Here is a 16,456-nt window from a genome sequence, read left to right as displayed (position 1 = left end):
TGTGTCACCTTGTTCTCAGTAAGACAAGACATATGATTTTATAGATGTCAGTGAAGATCAAGTGCTTTTCTTTCCTTGTTTTGGTCCTCATGTATTTTAGTTAGTTCCACTGACCATGAAAATTCTGGTGAAAGGGATTTGGGATGGCTATAACTTCTTTCCAGCTATTCATAGATTCATCTGTGCTTTTTTAATACAGCTAAGGTACAGCATGGAAAGTTGAAAATGGCTTTAAAAGTTCTAATGATTTTTTGTGGAAAAGGGGTTAGATGGTAGGGTGGAAGAGCCATAGATAAATCTTCACCTGAGGTAAATTAACTTTTAAAAATAGTTTCAGATCCCTAGTCACTTGTAGAATAAATGTGAAACTTTATCCTTCTAAAACAATGGTTAAAAATCAGTTTCCCCCAGTTACTGGCCAAGACTAGAGTTCAGGCCCTGGGATTCAATTTCCCTGTCCAGTAGTTGGTTGTCTCACTAATGCCTAAAGCAGTGTACGAATGCAGCTTCTTTCTCTGCTGTAGGTGTTAGTGAGGTCATCAGCTGCAGCTAGAGAATCACAGACCGCTGAAGACTTTGAACTCTGGCCTAGGGAACCTTTTTTTTAAAAAAACAAAAAACAAAAAAACCAACAACTTTCAGTTAACATTTGAAGCAGAAAACTATTTCCCTTGCAGTTTGTAAGTACTAGAGTATGTCTTAAACTGTAGGCTCAGACTATACCCTATCTGATGTCACTTTTCAACACCAAATACAAATAATGGACTGGGGATAACAAACAGATTTAAAACTAGGAGGGGTTTTAACATCAGCATTCGAATATAGTGCCTCAGTCACTATTTTAAAAAAAAGTTTTAAACACTATATTGGAAATGCAGTATCTCTTTCTATTATTGAATGCTTAAATGTGCTGTTATCACGTCATAAACATGTCAGAACCATGCATTGTAATACGAGTAGGATTGAGTAAGCTTAATACTACCACTAAGATTTCTGTAAGAAACTTGAAGTCTTACTTTCTCTCCATCAAGTGTGCAGCTGTTAATCCTTTAATAAATATTATTTTTGTCATGTTTTTAAGTCTTTACTGTTCATGTAATGTGGACACATTTTTCATGCTAAATTTTCATTAATACACTTATAATATCTAACATATCAGTAGAATTCAATTGGGTAAATGAGCTGTTTTTTCATTAATAGCAAAAGATGATGGAAGCATTGCTGTTGCCCTGGGCTACACTGCACACTTGGTCTCAATGATTTCCTTCTTCCTACAAGTGCCCCTCAGGTATCCTATAATTCACAAAGGTTCCAGATCTGCAATCAAAGATAATATCAATGACAAACTGACAGAGAAAGAGCGAGAGTAAGTATGTCATCTTTATATGTACTTTCTAAGAAAGATAAGCATCTTGACTAGGCGAGAATGTTGATGGAATTGCAGTAGCTGATATTGAAATAAGTTGTTTTAATGCCTGAATCAAGCTTGCAGTTTCCATTGTGGTGTCTGAATCCCAAGTGAATCGATTAGGTTGAAATTTGTAGCAGACTAGTTAAATTAGATTAAACTATTTTATGTAATTTGTAACTTCATTCTAGTTCCATTAGTTTAGGGGCACAATGGGCCTACTTTCTTTAAAAGTTAGTAAACCTCAGTTGTTGGTGAAACTTCATTGTCACACATGTAAACCAGAAAGACTGCAGTGACTCTTATGTATTAGAATATTTTGCATTCCTTAGTCTGATCCATATTCAGTGTTTTGTAACCAGCAATGGATTCAATACGGCAAATGTCTGTTTTATTCCAAGCAGTGAAGACTTCACTGTCCTGTGCCATCAGAATCTTAATTCCTGCAATTTTTTCACACAGGCTTGATTAAGGTTGCTGAGGAAATATAACTTTTAATGAATTAGGTAACTACAGTATAACCATTAGAAAACCTAAGCACTAAAGACAAGAAATGCCCAGTTAAAGTAACTTACGTGAATTCTCTGAGCCTGGATACCTTCATATACCAACACTGACACATGAAAATTCATCTCGCCCCAACAGCAACATTATCTTTGACTCACAAGGTGTGTGTGTATATATGAAACTTTTCAACATGCACATCACTAATACAAGTCTACCTTGAATGATGTGGAATACATAATATATTATTTCATTGATATGTTTTGTGGGCCAACATTATGGCATGTGTAAGGTGAATTTTCATGTCATTACTTGATATTTGAGCATATAAACTTTAAGAATAAAAAATGGTAATATAAATTACATGAGCATTAAAGACTGGACATTAACAGTTTAGGTTTTCTCATAGTAATTCTATAGATAAATAATTTAGATAATATCCTATATGTAACTTCAAAAGTCTTAACTCTTTAATTAGCTCAAATTTTGTATGAGACTCTTCATGTACCCTATGCATACGACCTCTAGTTCTCTGCTGAAAGTGGGGATGGTGCTGGGTGGTTTGAATTTAGACTATTTAAAAACTTAATACAGCAACCAAACTGATTTGTAATAATACTTAAAAGTAATACTTACTACAGGTTTCCTAAAATAAACTTCGTAAATAGTGCCTAAACACTTACATGGTAGACTTGTTTCTCTTGGGAAGTATGCATTCTAAAATGTGTTCACACTGGTAAACATAGCAAGCATCTTGGCAATTGCAAATACAGCACTTTCTTACTAAAAGTGGATGATCCAGACCACTTACGTTCTTAGGAGAGTATGGGATTAGCTTTCTTACTACATTGAAAGTAAGACTGGCTGTAAAATAAGCAGGAGGCTACAGGGTGTACCCAACACTTGTATATCTCCTCAGTTACTAGAGATGAAGTATGAAAATATCAGCCACTGGTCTTCGATGTACAGCCAGTTTCGAAATCATAAACAGAAGTATTAGTTATGATGTTTCCATGATATAATCTAACTCCTTACCTGTTCCCTCCTTCATATATTACATGTAGTCCTGTATCAACAGATGTTTAGGTTCCCTCACAGAAATTTCTCAGTTTCTGTTTATAGAACTGTCTTATTTCAGTGATTTTTAGAAAAGAACACTGTTTTCATTAAATATCTCCTTAAGACACATTTCTTCAATGGTGTCTTTCTACAACTACATTGAAAGTACAGAAAATATTTTAAAAATAAAGAACTCCACGCTGCTTGAAGTTTGGACTCAAATATGTATCCTTTGTTTGGATTGGACTTTTAAGCTTCTAGGGACGGTACAAGGTTTTCTTCTCTACGGTATCATCCATGCTGATTGTGCTGAATAAATAACCAATTTAAACTTCATGGCACTATTCTGAGAAACAGAAGCATGACACTCTCTCCTCTATTTGTAGGTGTGCTTTTAATCCATAGTTTTCATATTTGTCACATATTCTAACACTTGCATGTAACACTTTCATTAGTCTGCTTCTGGATTTTATAGAGACGGGTAGCACCTGACTCACTGAAAAGTACAATTTTTCTTTGCTATAGCTCCTGGGACTCTATTTCATTTGAGTAATTATGTCATGATTGCCATAGTATTTAGGTGCCTCACACACACTTTAAAAAGAAAAGAAAAAGGCCTACCTTGTAGTTCATCTGACCACAATTATAACCTTTGCTAGCTGGGAGCCCACAGATTTCAAGGAGGATAACTCTCAGTTCAGTTCTCCCCTTCTTCAGTTGTTTACACTTTTTATGCCTCATTCACCGAATGGACAGTGCTCTGGAGTGTGAACCAGAGCTGTGTAGTTAATGGGACTGTTTGTAGGACCCCTCATTTGTCTCATTTGTTGCAGAAGCTGGATGCCTTGTGGTGAATGAGGCAAGGAACTGTAGGAAAGAATGGTCTTTTGGATAAAGCAGCTGAATGCTCCCCTGAAGAATTGGTTCTATCCCTGCCTTTGCCAAAGATTATTTTTGTGTGACACTAGACAAATTGCATATGTTGAAACTTCATCCGCTGTGCTCCTCATTTTCAGGATATCTAAATGAACACCCTAGGGTCTGATTTGCAGAAGTGTTGATAAATTGCAACTGAGGTCACTGGGAGCTCTGCTCTATGTATATGTGGTGAGGGCACCATTGTGTTGACTGAATAGTTTCCAAAGCCATGTGCCTAAAGAACCCCACTCACCTCTGACTAGACCTAAATCCCTTGTTTTCCTTCCACGGTACTTAAGGGAGGCAGGAAGTAACTCCCAAATAAATGCACTCAAAAAATAAGCACATCTAAGCACAGAGAATCCTAAGTTAGCATTGAGGTCCCCTATAAGTAATCCTACATACACTTCCATGAATAGTACCTGGTCCCCAGCACCTAAATAAACAGCCTAATGCTTTCTAATCTGATTGAATCCAAAAGTTCCCGGTCTTAGTCCTTAACATGGTACCTTTACCTTCCAACTCTCCTGGCAGTTGCTGGTTCTTCGGCACAGTATGAGCTTAGAGTGCTGAGTCCTGACCTCTGCTGCAGTGCCTGGCATCCATGCTTGTGGTCACTATTCTGGTCAAGACCTCTCTGCTAGATCTAGGCTGCTGCCTTACCCTGGTCGCAGTAATGCTGCGACCTGCTTACTGTGCTGATCCCCTTAGCCGAAAGTTCAGGCTGTGTTTGGAACTGTTCCTTCCAACAGCAAAAAATAGCAACGTGCTGAGGCCGCAGCCTGTTCTTTCTAGCCCTCGACCAAATGATTGGTTCAAGGGCAATCAGATGGCCTGCAGCTAATCTTGTCCTTAGTATGGAGTGACATTCTTCCCCTCCACTGGGGAGGCTGTCTGGCAGCAGGAAGGCTGGGATGGGATTTCTTCCCAGTCCTGCAGTGCATGCTTCTCTTTCTGCCTGGTCCGTCAGTCAGGGCTCCTGGGAAAAGAGCAGTTCTGCACTAGTCGATCTTCATATATGTAGTGCTAGAAAAGGTGCCCAAAATTATTTGACTTGTCAGTTTTTACTTTCATTTCAGTGCCTCAGTTCCCAGTGTTTTATAATGGGAGAAAATACCAATGCCTCACCTTGTTCGGGTGTTGTGAAGATTAATGACTTTGTTTGTAAGGCACTGATTATAGTAAGATGAGAGAGCACTATAGAAAAGCCCATGAGGAAATTTAATTCTGTATTTGGTGCAGGTTTGTATAGTATATAGTAAATAATGCATGGGGTCACATGTCAAATGAGGATTTAAAAAAAAAAAAAGCTACCCCTTCAGCAAGCACCTTCCATTCTGTGCACTGAATGAGGCATGGTCCTTTGGAAAAAATAGTCTTTAATTACGTGATCAAACACTATCATAACACATCAGTACAGGGAGGCTGAATTAAGGTTGCACAGGCAACTGTAATTCTGGCATTTCCTAACTTTTGAGTGCTTGACTTGGCAACCTTATTTTTTAAGTTTATATATAATTTCCCAAACTTAAAACAAAAATTGGAAAAACACATTTCATATTGTGGAACTATACTGACCCCCTTTCTCCCCTCCACCTCTGTATGGGTTGGAATCATTAGATACACAGCACCAGACCTACCTCTTGAACTAGTGGAGTAACTGGTAGCAATAGTAGATTCTCTTCTGTGTGGACCTACCCTTAGAGAGGGGTTAAAAGTTTGCCAAATTTGAGCAAACTTCCTCTCACGGCAAAAGGAACATCCCTGATACATAGGCATCCTTCGCCCCATTTTTAAAGTTCCTGCATGCAGTTCAAAGCATGCAGGCGCTACTATGTCTCAGTGAAATGATTGTAAGAATTCTTTTAACCTGGCAAAACCATGCATTTTTCCCTGAATGCCTTTTTGGAATAAACTAACCTGTTTTAGTTGAAACATTTGAAAAGGAGGGGAAAAAAAGCCTTAGAATGTCAGCCTGAACAATTAAAATTTGGCAAGGTAATAAAAAACTGAAAAAGATTCTTATAATGGAAGGTTTTGAGTTACCTTAATTATAAGTGTTGGTACCTGCACCACCTACATTTTCAGATTTGGAGTTTATACATATTCTTCAAGTGCTTACTCATGTCCATTCCATTATAGGTGTGTGCATGCCTCCGTGCACGGTTACCTGGAACTTTTTTCCCCTTAACAGATCCCATAGGGCTGGCTCCGGCACCCCCTGGAGCTCCGCGCACATGCCGTGGTATGTGAGGTGCTGCCGGCCCTATGCCCCCTCAGTTCCTTCTTTCCACCCATGACAGTTGCTGGAACTAGACTTGCTCTCAGCAAGTACTATTCCCCTTGTTTGGAAGAGAAGTGTAAGATCTGTAGGGCTTTCAAACCGAGAACTCAAAAGGACCGAGAAATCTGGTTGAAAGCCCCTGTGTCCGAGCTGACCCGCTCCGCCTCGGTACCGAGTGTGACCGCGGTACAGAGCGCACCGTAAGCACTGCCCTCGACTTGGCACCGCGCAACATTGCCGGCACCGAAGAGGAAGAAGCAGAGCGCGGACACTCCCCTGTGCCGACAGTACGGGCAGGGTTGAGTATGGAGATGCACCGGATCCAACTTGGAGGTGAGTTAGAAGAGGCCAAAGATAGCACATTAAAAAGGCTGGCGGCAACTGCCCCAGTGCGAGTGGCCCTCCCAGTCCACGAAAGGGTCCTTAAGATTGTAAAGGCCCTGTGGCAAACCCCTTCCTTGGTCACTCCTACGTCAAAGGTGGCCAAGAAGAAATATTACGTCTCAGCCGAGGGGTTTGAGTATTTGTTCACATGCCCCGCCCCGGGAACCCTGGTAGTAGAAGCGGTTAACCAGAGAGACAGGCAAGGTCAGCCAGGGTCAACTCCCAAGAACAAGGACAATAAGAAGCTGGACTTGTTTGGGGGAGAGATTTATTCCACGGCAAGCCTGCTGTTCAGGATTGCCAACCATCAGGCCCTCCTGGGCAGATATAATTTCAACCTGTGGGACTCCCTCAGGCGGTTCGCTGAGACCCTGCCCCAGGACCAGGCTGCAGACCTTAGTGCTATCGTGGAGGAAAGAACCGCGGTATCTAGGACAATGCTACATACGTCCTGTGACGCTGCTGACTCGGCGGGCAGAGCCATAGCTTCCGCCATCTTTATGAGAAGGTGCCCGTGGCTGCAATCCTCGGGCCTGTCCCAGGAGGTGTAGTAGGCTATTCAGGATCTCCCCTTTGTTAGGTCAGCCCTATTCTCAGACAGACCGATGCGAAGCTGCACAATCTGAAGGACTCCAGGGCCACACTTCGCTCCCTGGGCCTTTACACGCCCATTTTCCAGGTGTCTGTCACGGCCTCAGGCTCAGCAGCAGCCAAGGCCTCCGCCCAGGCCTTTCCAACCCTATAGGAATAGGGGGTTCTACTTCGAGTGATTGCTCATATCCATTCCAATATAGGTGAGTGTGCGCCACTGTGCACTGGTTCCCGGAACTTTTTTCCCCTTAGCAAGCCTCGTAGGGTTGGCTTAGGTGCCCCCTGGAGTGCTGTGCTCATGCCGTGGTATATGAGGCACCGCCAACCCTGCGGGCCCTTAGTTCCTTCTTTCCACCTGTGGCGGTTGCTGGAACGTCTTCCTCCTGCTCTCTAGCAAGTAGCAGTCCCCGTTTGAACTCTTCTCATTCCTTGTAGTTGTTTAATTAGTGTTAAGTATAGTTGTTAGTATAGTAGTTAGATTAGGTTAGATAAGAAGCCCTTAGTGGCTTAGGGTTGGGCCATTCCTGGCACAACCGGGTTTAAGTCCGGCGTCGCTTGCAGCTAGTCCTTTCCCATGAGCGACCCTCACGACTGCTGCCTCTGCTGTCTGGGAGAGCAACATAGAAAGGATAAGTGCAGGATCTGCAAGGCCTTCAAGCTGCAGACACAGAACGAGATGCACACTTGAAGGCTATCCTGATGGAGTCCGCGGTCTGCCCAGACTCTGAACCGGCACGTTCTCCTGCAGCACTGAGCGTTTCCTCGGTGCAGAGCGCTCCACCAGCACCGGAGTCAGCCCGTCGCCAGTCACCGGTGCTGAAGAAGCAGCGCCAGGGCACCGAGCGCCAGGACTCCCCTGCGCCGCCTGGGGGGAGTCAGGAGATGCATCAGCCATGGGCCGTTGAGTTTACTCCGGCACCTGCATCTCCATGCAGGGAGCCTCCCCCGACTCCTTGGTGTGGGAAAGCGCCCCTGCAAGGGCTGTCGACGTTCCATGCGGCACGCGCCCTCATGGCCATGCCCACGCCTCTGTCCCCCCCCTTGGCTGAGGGTGCAGGGACCGGTGTCTCGGGGTAAACCCACGCTGGGTGCCCCCGGTAGGTGGTCGAGACCGCAGTCCAAGTCTCCCCCCAGACGGTCAGAGAGGGTAGAGCGTGCGGGCTCCCCTCGCAGCTCCAACTCCGGGTCGTCGAGAACCTCTGCACCGCGGCACAGAGGATGGTCCAGGGCACCGGAGGTTTCACGCTTGAGGTGACATCACTACAGTTCCACCTCACACGAGGTGCGCAGCTCCCGTACCCAGTCCCTCGCCACGGCACCGGTCTTGATCCCCGGACCGCAGTCCGGCACGGATCCCGGTGCCGACGGATTCAGCACCGGCAGCACGGACATCGGCACCGCGCCACCGCTCGCATTCAGAGTTGGACTTGCCACCGCGAAGGCACTGGCTGGCACCGCTCCCGGTCCCCGAAGGGGAAGTGCTGCCGCAAAACCTTGGCACCGAGATGGAGGTCGTACTCCAGCTCTTTGAGCCGCACGCCTCCCCGATGGCACCGTGTGCAACAGCACTGGTGCTCCTCATCTTCGTTGATGTCATCGCGGAGCAGGTCCTCGACAAAGGAAGGCAGGAGCCGCTGGCGCCACTCCAGCAGGTCGGGGTCACGCATGCACCGCCCGGATGTGCCGCAGCCGGCACCCATGCCGGCACTGGGATGGCCCCAAGGGCAGTGGCCATAGTGAGGGCCATAGGGCGCGCAGATGGGACGGCACCGTCTCTGTCCTGTCGTCAGTGGCTCAACCGGCACCCCCCCCCACCTAGCCAGCGAGCCAAGGGCCATTCCTCGGAAGAGGAATCGGACCCTGAGGAGGGACCCTCCACTGGGCCCTTCCCACAGTCGTCGTCGTCCTCCTCTGACGAGGCAACCGCCAGGGACCATAGGGCGCCCCTGCCAGATTTTAAAGCGCACCAGGAGCTCCTCAAGAGGGTGGCTAGCAACCTCAATCTTGAACTAGAGGAGCTGTCTGAGAAGGAGGACCCCCTCTTTGGGTGGCTGGGTCAGCAGGGCCATCCAGAGTGGCCCTGCCCGTGCATGAGAGAGTCCTGAAGCTGGCCAAGGCTCTCTGGCAAACCCCTGCCTCGGTTGCCCCCACATCCAAGGGTGCCGAGAAAAAGTACTATGTTCCATCGGAGGGGTTTGAGTTCCTGTATACCCACCCAGCCCCTGGGACCCTAGTAGTGGACGCGGCCAACCAGCAGGACAGACAGGGCGGCCTGGGCAACAAGCCCAAGAATAAAGACAATAAAAAAATTGGACCTGTTCGGTCTCAAGGTCTATTCTGCCGGGGACCTGCAGCTGAGGATCGCTAACCACCAGGCACTCCTTGGCCGCTATAACTTCAACCTCTGGATCTCCATGCGGAGATTTGCAGAGGGGCTGTCCCAAGAGCAGGCGGCAGACTTTACAATGGTCCTAGAGAAGGGCGCTGCTGTGGCAGGGGCAGTCTTACAGAGTGCCAGTGACGCCGCGGACACCACCAGTAGAGCCATGGCCTCAGCTATTGCCATGCGGAGGTGTTTGTGGCTGCAGTCTTCTGGGTTATCCCAGGAAGTACAGCAGTCTATCCAGGACCTGCCCTTTGATGGGGCAGGTCTCTTTTCGGATAAGACCGATGAGAAACTGCATGCCCTGAAGGACTCTAGGGCCATCCTCAGATCATTGGGGCTGTACACCCCGCAGGCCTCGAGGCACCAGTCTCGGCCACAGCCCCAGCGCCAGACCCAGCCGTCCTCCAGGCTGCCACCTAGGTCCTCCCAGCCCCGGAGGGACCGTGACAGGAACGGGGGCTTTGGACGCTGCAACTGATTGGGGTCATCTGTGGCCTCCCAACAGGGTCCAGCCAAGAGGCCCAACAATAAGTGGCAGTTTTGATGGTGCGCCCAAGGGTGGCACCAATACCCTTCTCCTGGATCCATCCCTTCCGTTTTCAGAAGGGCTCAGGCCCTACTACGCCGAGTGGCAAAGGATTACATCAGACCATTGGGTCCTCAGTGTAGTTCGCAAGGGCTATGCCCTTCAGTTTACGGCCTTCCCCCTGTACTCCCTCCCACCCCGTCCCTCTTCAGGGACCCCTCTCACGAGCAACTCCTGTTGCAGGAGGTGAATTCCCTCCTCCTCCTCAGGGCTGTGGAAGCAGTCCCTCCACAGGAAATAGGGAGGGGATTCTACTCCAGGTATTTCCTCATCCCTAAGGCAAAGGGGGGCCTGAGATCCATATTAGATGTTTGCCATCTGAACAAGTTCCATCAGGCGTCTCAGGTTCTGTATGGTTTCCCTAGCCTCCATCATTCGTGCAGTGGATCCAGGAGACTGGTATGCTGCCCTCAACCTAAAGGATGCGTATTTTCATACCTCCATCCTTCCCAGACACAGTTGCTTCCTCCCTTTATGGTAGCTGGCTGCCATTACCAGTTCTCGGCTCTGCCCTTTGGCCTCTTGTCTGCCCCAAGGGTCTTCACAAAATGTATGACAGTGGTGGCGGCCCACCTACACCACAGAGGGGTCCAGATCTTCCCCTACCTGGACGACTGGCTGATCCGAGGCAGGTCTAGGGCCCATGTGAGGAACAGCCTGGAGCTCACTTGCGCGACATGCACCAAACTGGTGCTGCTTATCAACAAGCAGAAGTCCACCCTCTCCCCGGTGCAGCGCATAGACTTTATCAGTACCACCCTGGATGCCACTCAGGCCAGAGCCTTCCTTCCACAGCCTCGCTTTGAGGCAATGGCCGCCATAATCGACCATCTCCACAGGTCCCCCACGACGACAGCCTGGCACTGCCTGCAGCTGTTGGACACATGGCGGCCTGTACGTATGTAGTGAGGCTGGCTCGCCTCAAGCTCAGGCCTCTCCAGGTGTGGTTAGCCTCGGTATATGCACCAGCCAGGCATTCCCTGAACAGGGTGGTCACGGTTCCCACACAGGTACTGGTCTCCCTGAACTGGTGGAGGACTCCCGGGGAAGTACTGAGGGGGTTCCATTCTGACACTTGGATCCATTGGTCACCCTCATTATGCATGCTTCTGATGTGGGGTGGGGGGCCCACATCAGCAGCGACCTGAGCACCCAGGGACTCTGGTTGGAGGAGGAGAGGAGCCTCCATATCAACGTCCGGGAGCTCAGGGCAGTCCGCCTGGCCTGCAAGGTGTTCCTCAGATTCCTGATGGCAGGATGGTGCAGGTCCTCACGGACAACACGGTGGCCATGTTCTAGATGAAGAAGCAGGGGGGAGCACGCTCCTCAGCCCTTTGCCAGGAGGCCATTCGAATTTGGGACTTTGTGGTGAGGCACGACTTCCACATATCTGCCTCTCACCTCCCGGGGGTCAGGAACGACGAGGCGGACCGCCTCAGCAGGCAGTTTCTACCCCGTTTCTACCCCGACACGACTGGTCACTACACCGGGAGGTGATAAGTTTTATCTTCCGCAAGTGGGGTGTTCCCCAACTGGATCTGTTCACATCGTCCTAGAACAGGAAGTGCCCGAGGTTCTAGTCGCTCCGGGGTCGCGAGCCAGGCTCTATCTCTGATGCGTTCCTCATAGACTGGACGGGGACCCTGATGTATGTGTTTCCCCCCATTCCGCTGCTGCCCAAAGTCCTCTTGAAGATCAAGAGGGACAAAGTGAACGTGATATTGATCGGTGCAGGGTGGCCGAGACAGCATTGGTTCAATATGTTGCTGGACCTGTCCATCGCCCCGCCAGTTCCGCTCCCGAGACATTATGACCTGCTCTCCCAAGATCAGGGTCGCCTGCTGCACCCGGACCTGGACTCACTCCACTTGATGGCATGGAGGCTCTCTGGCTGGCTGAGGGGGAGAGAGCCTGCTCGGCACAGGTCCAGCAGGTTCTGCTGGGCAGCAGAAAACCCTCCACTCAGGTGGTGTACCGGACCAAGTGGCAGCGGTTTACCTGTTGGGCGGAGTCCCGGGATATCCCACTGAGCTGCTCGCCTATACAGGCGATCCTGGAGTACCTGCTCCACCTGAAGCTCCAGGGTCTATCACTGGCCTCTCTGAAGGTGCACCTGCCGGCCATCTCGTCCTTCCACCAGCCGATGGATGGGAGGTCATTATTTTCCTACCCCATGTCAGTCAGGTTCCTTAAGGGGGTGGAGAGGCTATACCCGCAGGTCCATGACCCGGTGCCTCCCTGGGACTTGAACCTGGTCCTCGCCAGACTGACGGGACCCCCCTTTGAGCCCATGGCTACATGCCCGCTGCTCATCCTCTCGTGGAAGGTAACCTTCCTAGTGGCCATTACATCGGCGAGGAGGGTTTCTGAGATAAGAGCTTTAACCTCAGAGCCCCCCTACACCATTTTTTATAAGGACAAGGTGCGGCTGAGACCCCACCCGGCCTTCCTGCCTAAGGTGGTGTCCCAGTTTCATTATAACCAGCATATCTTCCTCCCCATGTTCTTTCCTAAATCGCACGGTTTGGAGGAGGAGCGGAGATGGCACTCGCTGGATGTGAGACGAGCCCTCGCCTACTACATCGAGCAGATGCGGCCATTCCGGAAGTCAACACAGCTGTTCGTGGCAGTGGCCGACCGGATGAAGGGCTCACCTGTCTCCACCCTACACATCTCCACCTGGATCACCGCCTGCATTAGGACCTGCTACAAGCAGGCGAAGTTGCCGCTTCCAGGAGCTGTTTCAGCGCACTCAACCAGAGCCCAGACCTCAGTGGCGGCCTTCCTGAAGCGAATGTCCATGCAGGATTTCTGCAAAGCAGCTATCTGGTCGTCAGTACACACCTTCATGTCCCACTACGCCATCGTGCAGCAGGTGAGAGAGGATGCGGGCTTTGGCAGGGCCGTACGGATGAGAGCAGCTCGCCATTGACTCCTACCCACCTCCAAGGTATGGCTATTTAATCACCTATATTGGAATGGATATGAATAATCACTCGAAGTAGAAAACAGGGTTACTTACCAGTAACTGTTGTTCTTTGAGATGTGTTGCTCATATCCATTCCACACTCACCCTCCGTCCCCACTGTCGGAGTCGGCAGGAAGAAGGGACTGAGGGCCCCTAGGGTTGGCAGTGCCTCATATACCGCGGCATGAGCATGGCACTCTAGGGGGCGCCTAAGCCGACCCTACGGGGCTTGTTAAGGGGAAAAATGTTCCGGGAACCAGTGCACGGTGGCGCACGCTCACCTATATTGGAATGGATATGAGCAACACATCTCAAAGAACAACAGTTACTGGTAAGTAACCCTGTTTTCAGAAGAAATCAGCCCCCTAGCTCATCCTCAGCTCCCCAGCAGTGGTCCCCCAGGAGGTCGGGCAACCAAAGGAGACCATTTCAGCCTTCATCAGCCGCTAGAGGGGAGATCGCTGTTCTCCCAAACCATGTCGGTCAGGTTCCTCAAGTGGGTGGAGAAGCTTTATCCGCAGGTCCGTGACCCAGTGCTTCCCTGATTGCATACTTCCGGTTCCAAACAAGGTGTGTGGTTGGCCGGTCAGTTGGTAACTCTGGTTCTACTGTACTTCTCAGCTGGGTTTGTTTGCATGCTTTTACAACACTTTACACCTCCTAGACAGTTCACAAAGAAGACTTGTCTCCTCTCTGAATATATGTAATACCCAAGAGTAAAAGGAAAATATCTTCAAATCGTGTTTCTCTATTAGAACTTCAAAGTAAATAGTAAATGGTTTAAAGTCCTTAGAGATATTTCAGCAGAGGCCCTATGTGGCTTGCTAGGAATGGGTGAATGATGAACAGCTAGCATTCCCTAACCAAAGATGATGAAAGGGCTGCTACTGGAGTGTTTTTTGGTAACTTCCTCATGGGATGTGTGTGGGGTTGGGGGGAAGTGGAAGAAGGAGAGACATAAATCTGGCTGAAACCATCTGAGTTACAGGGATTCACAAACAGCTGTGAGGAAATCTTAGACATCTGCATACAAAGGCATGTTCGGTTTCACTTTTAATGGTGTCCGCAGCTGACCTTTTGTGATAATTTACTCAGAACTTAGTAGAAGCCAGACATTAATGGAAAATCATAAAGACAGGAGTAAAGCTGAATACATTACTGTAGTTGTCACCTTTTGTTTGCTTAAGAAGTTAGGTTTACTACCATGCAAATTGAGCTGGCTTCCCTAGAAAGCAGTTTAGTCTTCAGTAATTTTGGCAGCTGTTTTAAAGTCAAATAGTGTGATCTGGGGTGGAGAAGAATTTGGTAGGGAGGGGAATATGTTAATTTTTTTTTTTTTTTTTTAACAGATAGGAACTTAAGACTTTGAATGTCAATGTAGTGGAGTATTGTAAGCTAGCAATTTAAGGGTGTGTGGAATAAGCGGGAAGAACTGAAAATGGTATCACAGAAACTTGGTGGGATAAATCTCGTGACTGCAGTATTGGTGTAGAGGGGTATAGCTTATTCAAGAAGGATAGGCAAGGAGAAGAAGGAAAAGGTGTTACATTGTTCATCAAGAAATATATACAGTTCTCACCTCCTTCTGGACTTCAGAGGCAGACCAGTTGAGAGTCTGGGGGAAGATAACCAGCGGGCGGAGTCTCCTACAGACCACCAAATCAGGAGGAGGAAGTGGAGGAGGCATTTCTGTAATAAGTAATAAATATCCAAAACACAAGACCTGTTAATAATGGGGGACTCTACTTTTCCAACAGATGTCTGGGTAGTTAATGTGGCAAAACACAAAAAATCCAATGTGTTCTTGAAATGTATTGGGGATAACTTCTTGTTTCAGAAGGTGGAGGAAATAACCAAGGGGACAGCCATTTTAGACTTGATTCTGACTAACAGGAAGGAATGTTTACAAATATGAAGGTGGAAGTCAATTTGAGTGACAGTGAAGATATGATAGGTTTCATAATTCTAAGGAAAAGAAGGAGTTAGAGCACCAGAATAAGGACAACAGACCTTTTTAAAAAAGGAGACTTTTTAACAAAGTCAGAAGTGGTAGGTGAGGTCCCATGGGAAGAAAATGTAGGAACAAAAGGAGTTCAGGAGAACTCAGTTTCTCAAAGGGAGAATATCAAAGGTACAACAGAAAACTATGTTGACGTGAAGGAAAGACAGTACAAATAGTAAGAGGCAAGTATCATTCCATCAACTCTTTAATGACCTGATAATCAAAAAGGAATCCTATAAAAAGTGGAAATGTGGATAGATTGCGAAGCATGAGAACAAAAGAATAGTACAAGTATGTAGGGACAAAATCAGAAGGGCTGATGGATAAAATGAGTTATACCTGGCAAGGGACAGAAAAGGCGATAAGAAGAGGTTCTTTAACTACATGATTAGCAAGAGAATAACAAAGGAAAGTGTAAGGAGAGAACTAAAGATGGACAACATCAAGACAGCTGCGGACTTCAATGCCTGTTTTGCTTCAGCTGTCATTAAAAAGGTTAATGGTGACAAGATACTTAACACAGTTAATATTAACAACAAGGGAGAAGGAACCCAAGTCAAAATAGGGGAGGAACAGGTTAAAGAATATTTAGATAAGTTAGATGTACTCAAGCCGGCAGGACCTGATGAAATTCACTGTAAGGTACTTAAAGAACTAGCTGAAGCAATCTTGAAATCATTACCAGTTATCTTTGAGAATGGACGGATGAGGTCCCAGAGGATTGGAGAAGAGCAAACATAGTACTTTTCTTTTAAAAGGGGGAACAAAGAAGACCTGAATTAAGAGACCAGTCATTCTAACTTTGATACTTGGAAAAATATTGGAACACATTATTAAACAACCAATTTGTAAGCACCTAGAAAATAGTAGTGTTATAAGTAATAACCAAGATGAATTTGTCAAGAACAAATCTTGCCAAACCAATATAACTTCCTTCGTTGACAGGGTTACTGGCTTAATGATGGGGGAAGCTGTAGACGTGATCTTGGTTTTAGTAAGGCTTTTGACACAGTCCCACGTCACAGTTTTATAAACAAACTAGGGAAACGTGATTTAGATTAAATTAAGGTGAGTGCTTGGCTGGTTGAAAGACCGCACTCAAAGTAGTAATCAGTGGTTCTTTGTCAAATTGAAAGGACTTATCCAGTGGAGTCCTACAGGTGTCTGTCCTTGGTCTGGTACTGCTTAAGATTTTCATTAATCAGTTGGATAATAGGATGGAGAGTGTGCTTATAAAATCTGTGGATAACACCAAATTGGGAGGGGTTGCTAACACTTTGGAGGACTGGATTAAAATTCAGAACAACCATGACAAATTGGAGAATTAGTCTGAAATCAACAAGATGAAATTCAGTCAAGACAAGTG

The 16,456-nt window shown here is 47.3% G+C and overlaps 1 protein-coding gene across 1 annotated transcript in view; it reads left to right on the top strand.

The window, feature by feature from the left end:
• The window catches only part of UVRAG (UV radiation resistance associated), a 155,497-nt gene that overhangs the window by 75,971 nt on the left and 63,070 nt on the right, over nucleotides 1-16,456 (top strand). The window contains exon 12 of the mRNA XM_067533189.1: nucleotides 1,201-1,366. Within this exon, the coding sequence (XP_067389290.1) occupies nucleotides 1,201-1,366 (166 nt within the window). The remainder of the gene's footprint in view (nucleotides 1-1,200; nucleotides 1,367-16,456) is intronic.

Source organism: Emydura macquarii, unplaced genomic scaffold (assembly GCF_026122565.2).
Source record: "Emydura macquarii macquarii isolate MOO-44397 ecotype Brisbane River unplaced genomic scaffold, CSIRO-AGI_Emac_v2 contig_3328, whole genome shotgun sequence".
In the NCBI taxonomy this organism is placed as follows: Eukaryota; Metazoa; Chordata; order Testudines; family Chelidae; genus Emydura; species Emydura macquarii.
This window is presented reverse-complemented; position numbering and strand designations above follow the sequence as displayed.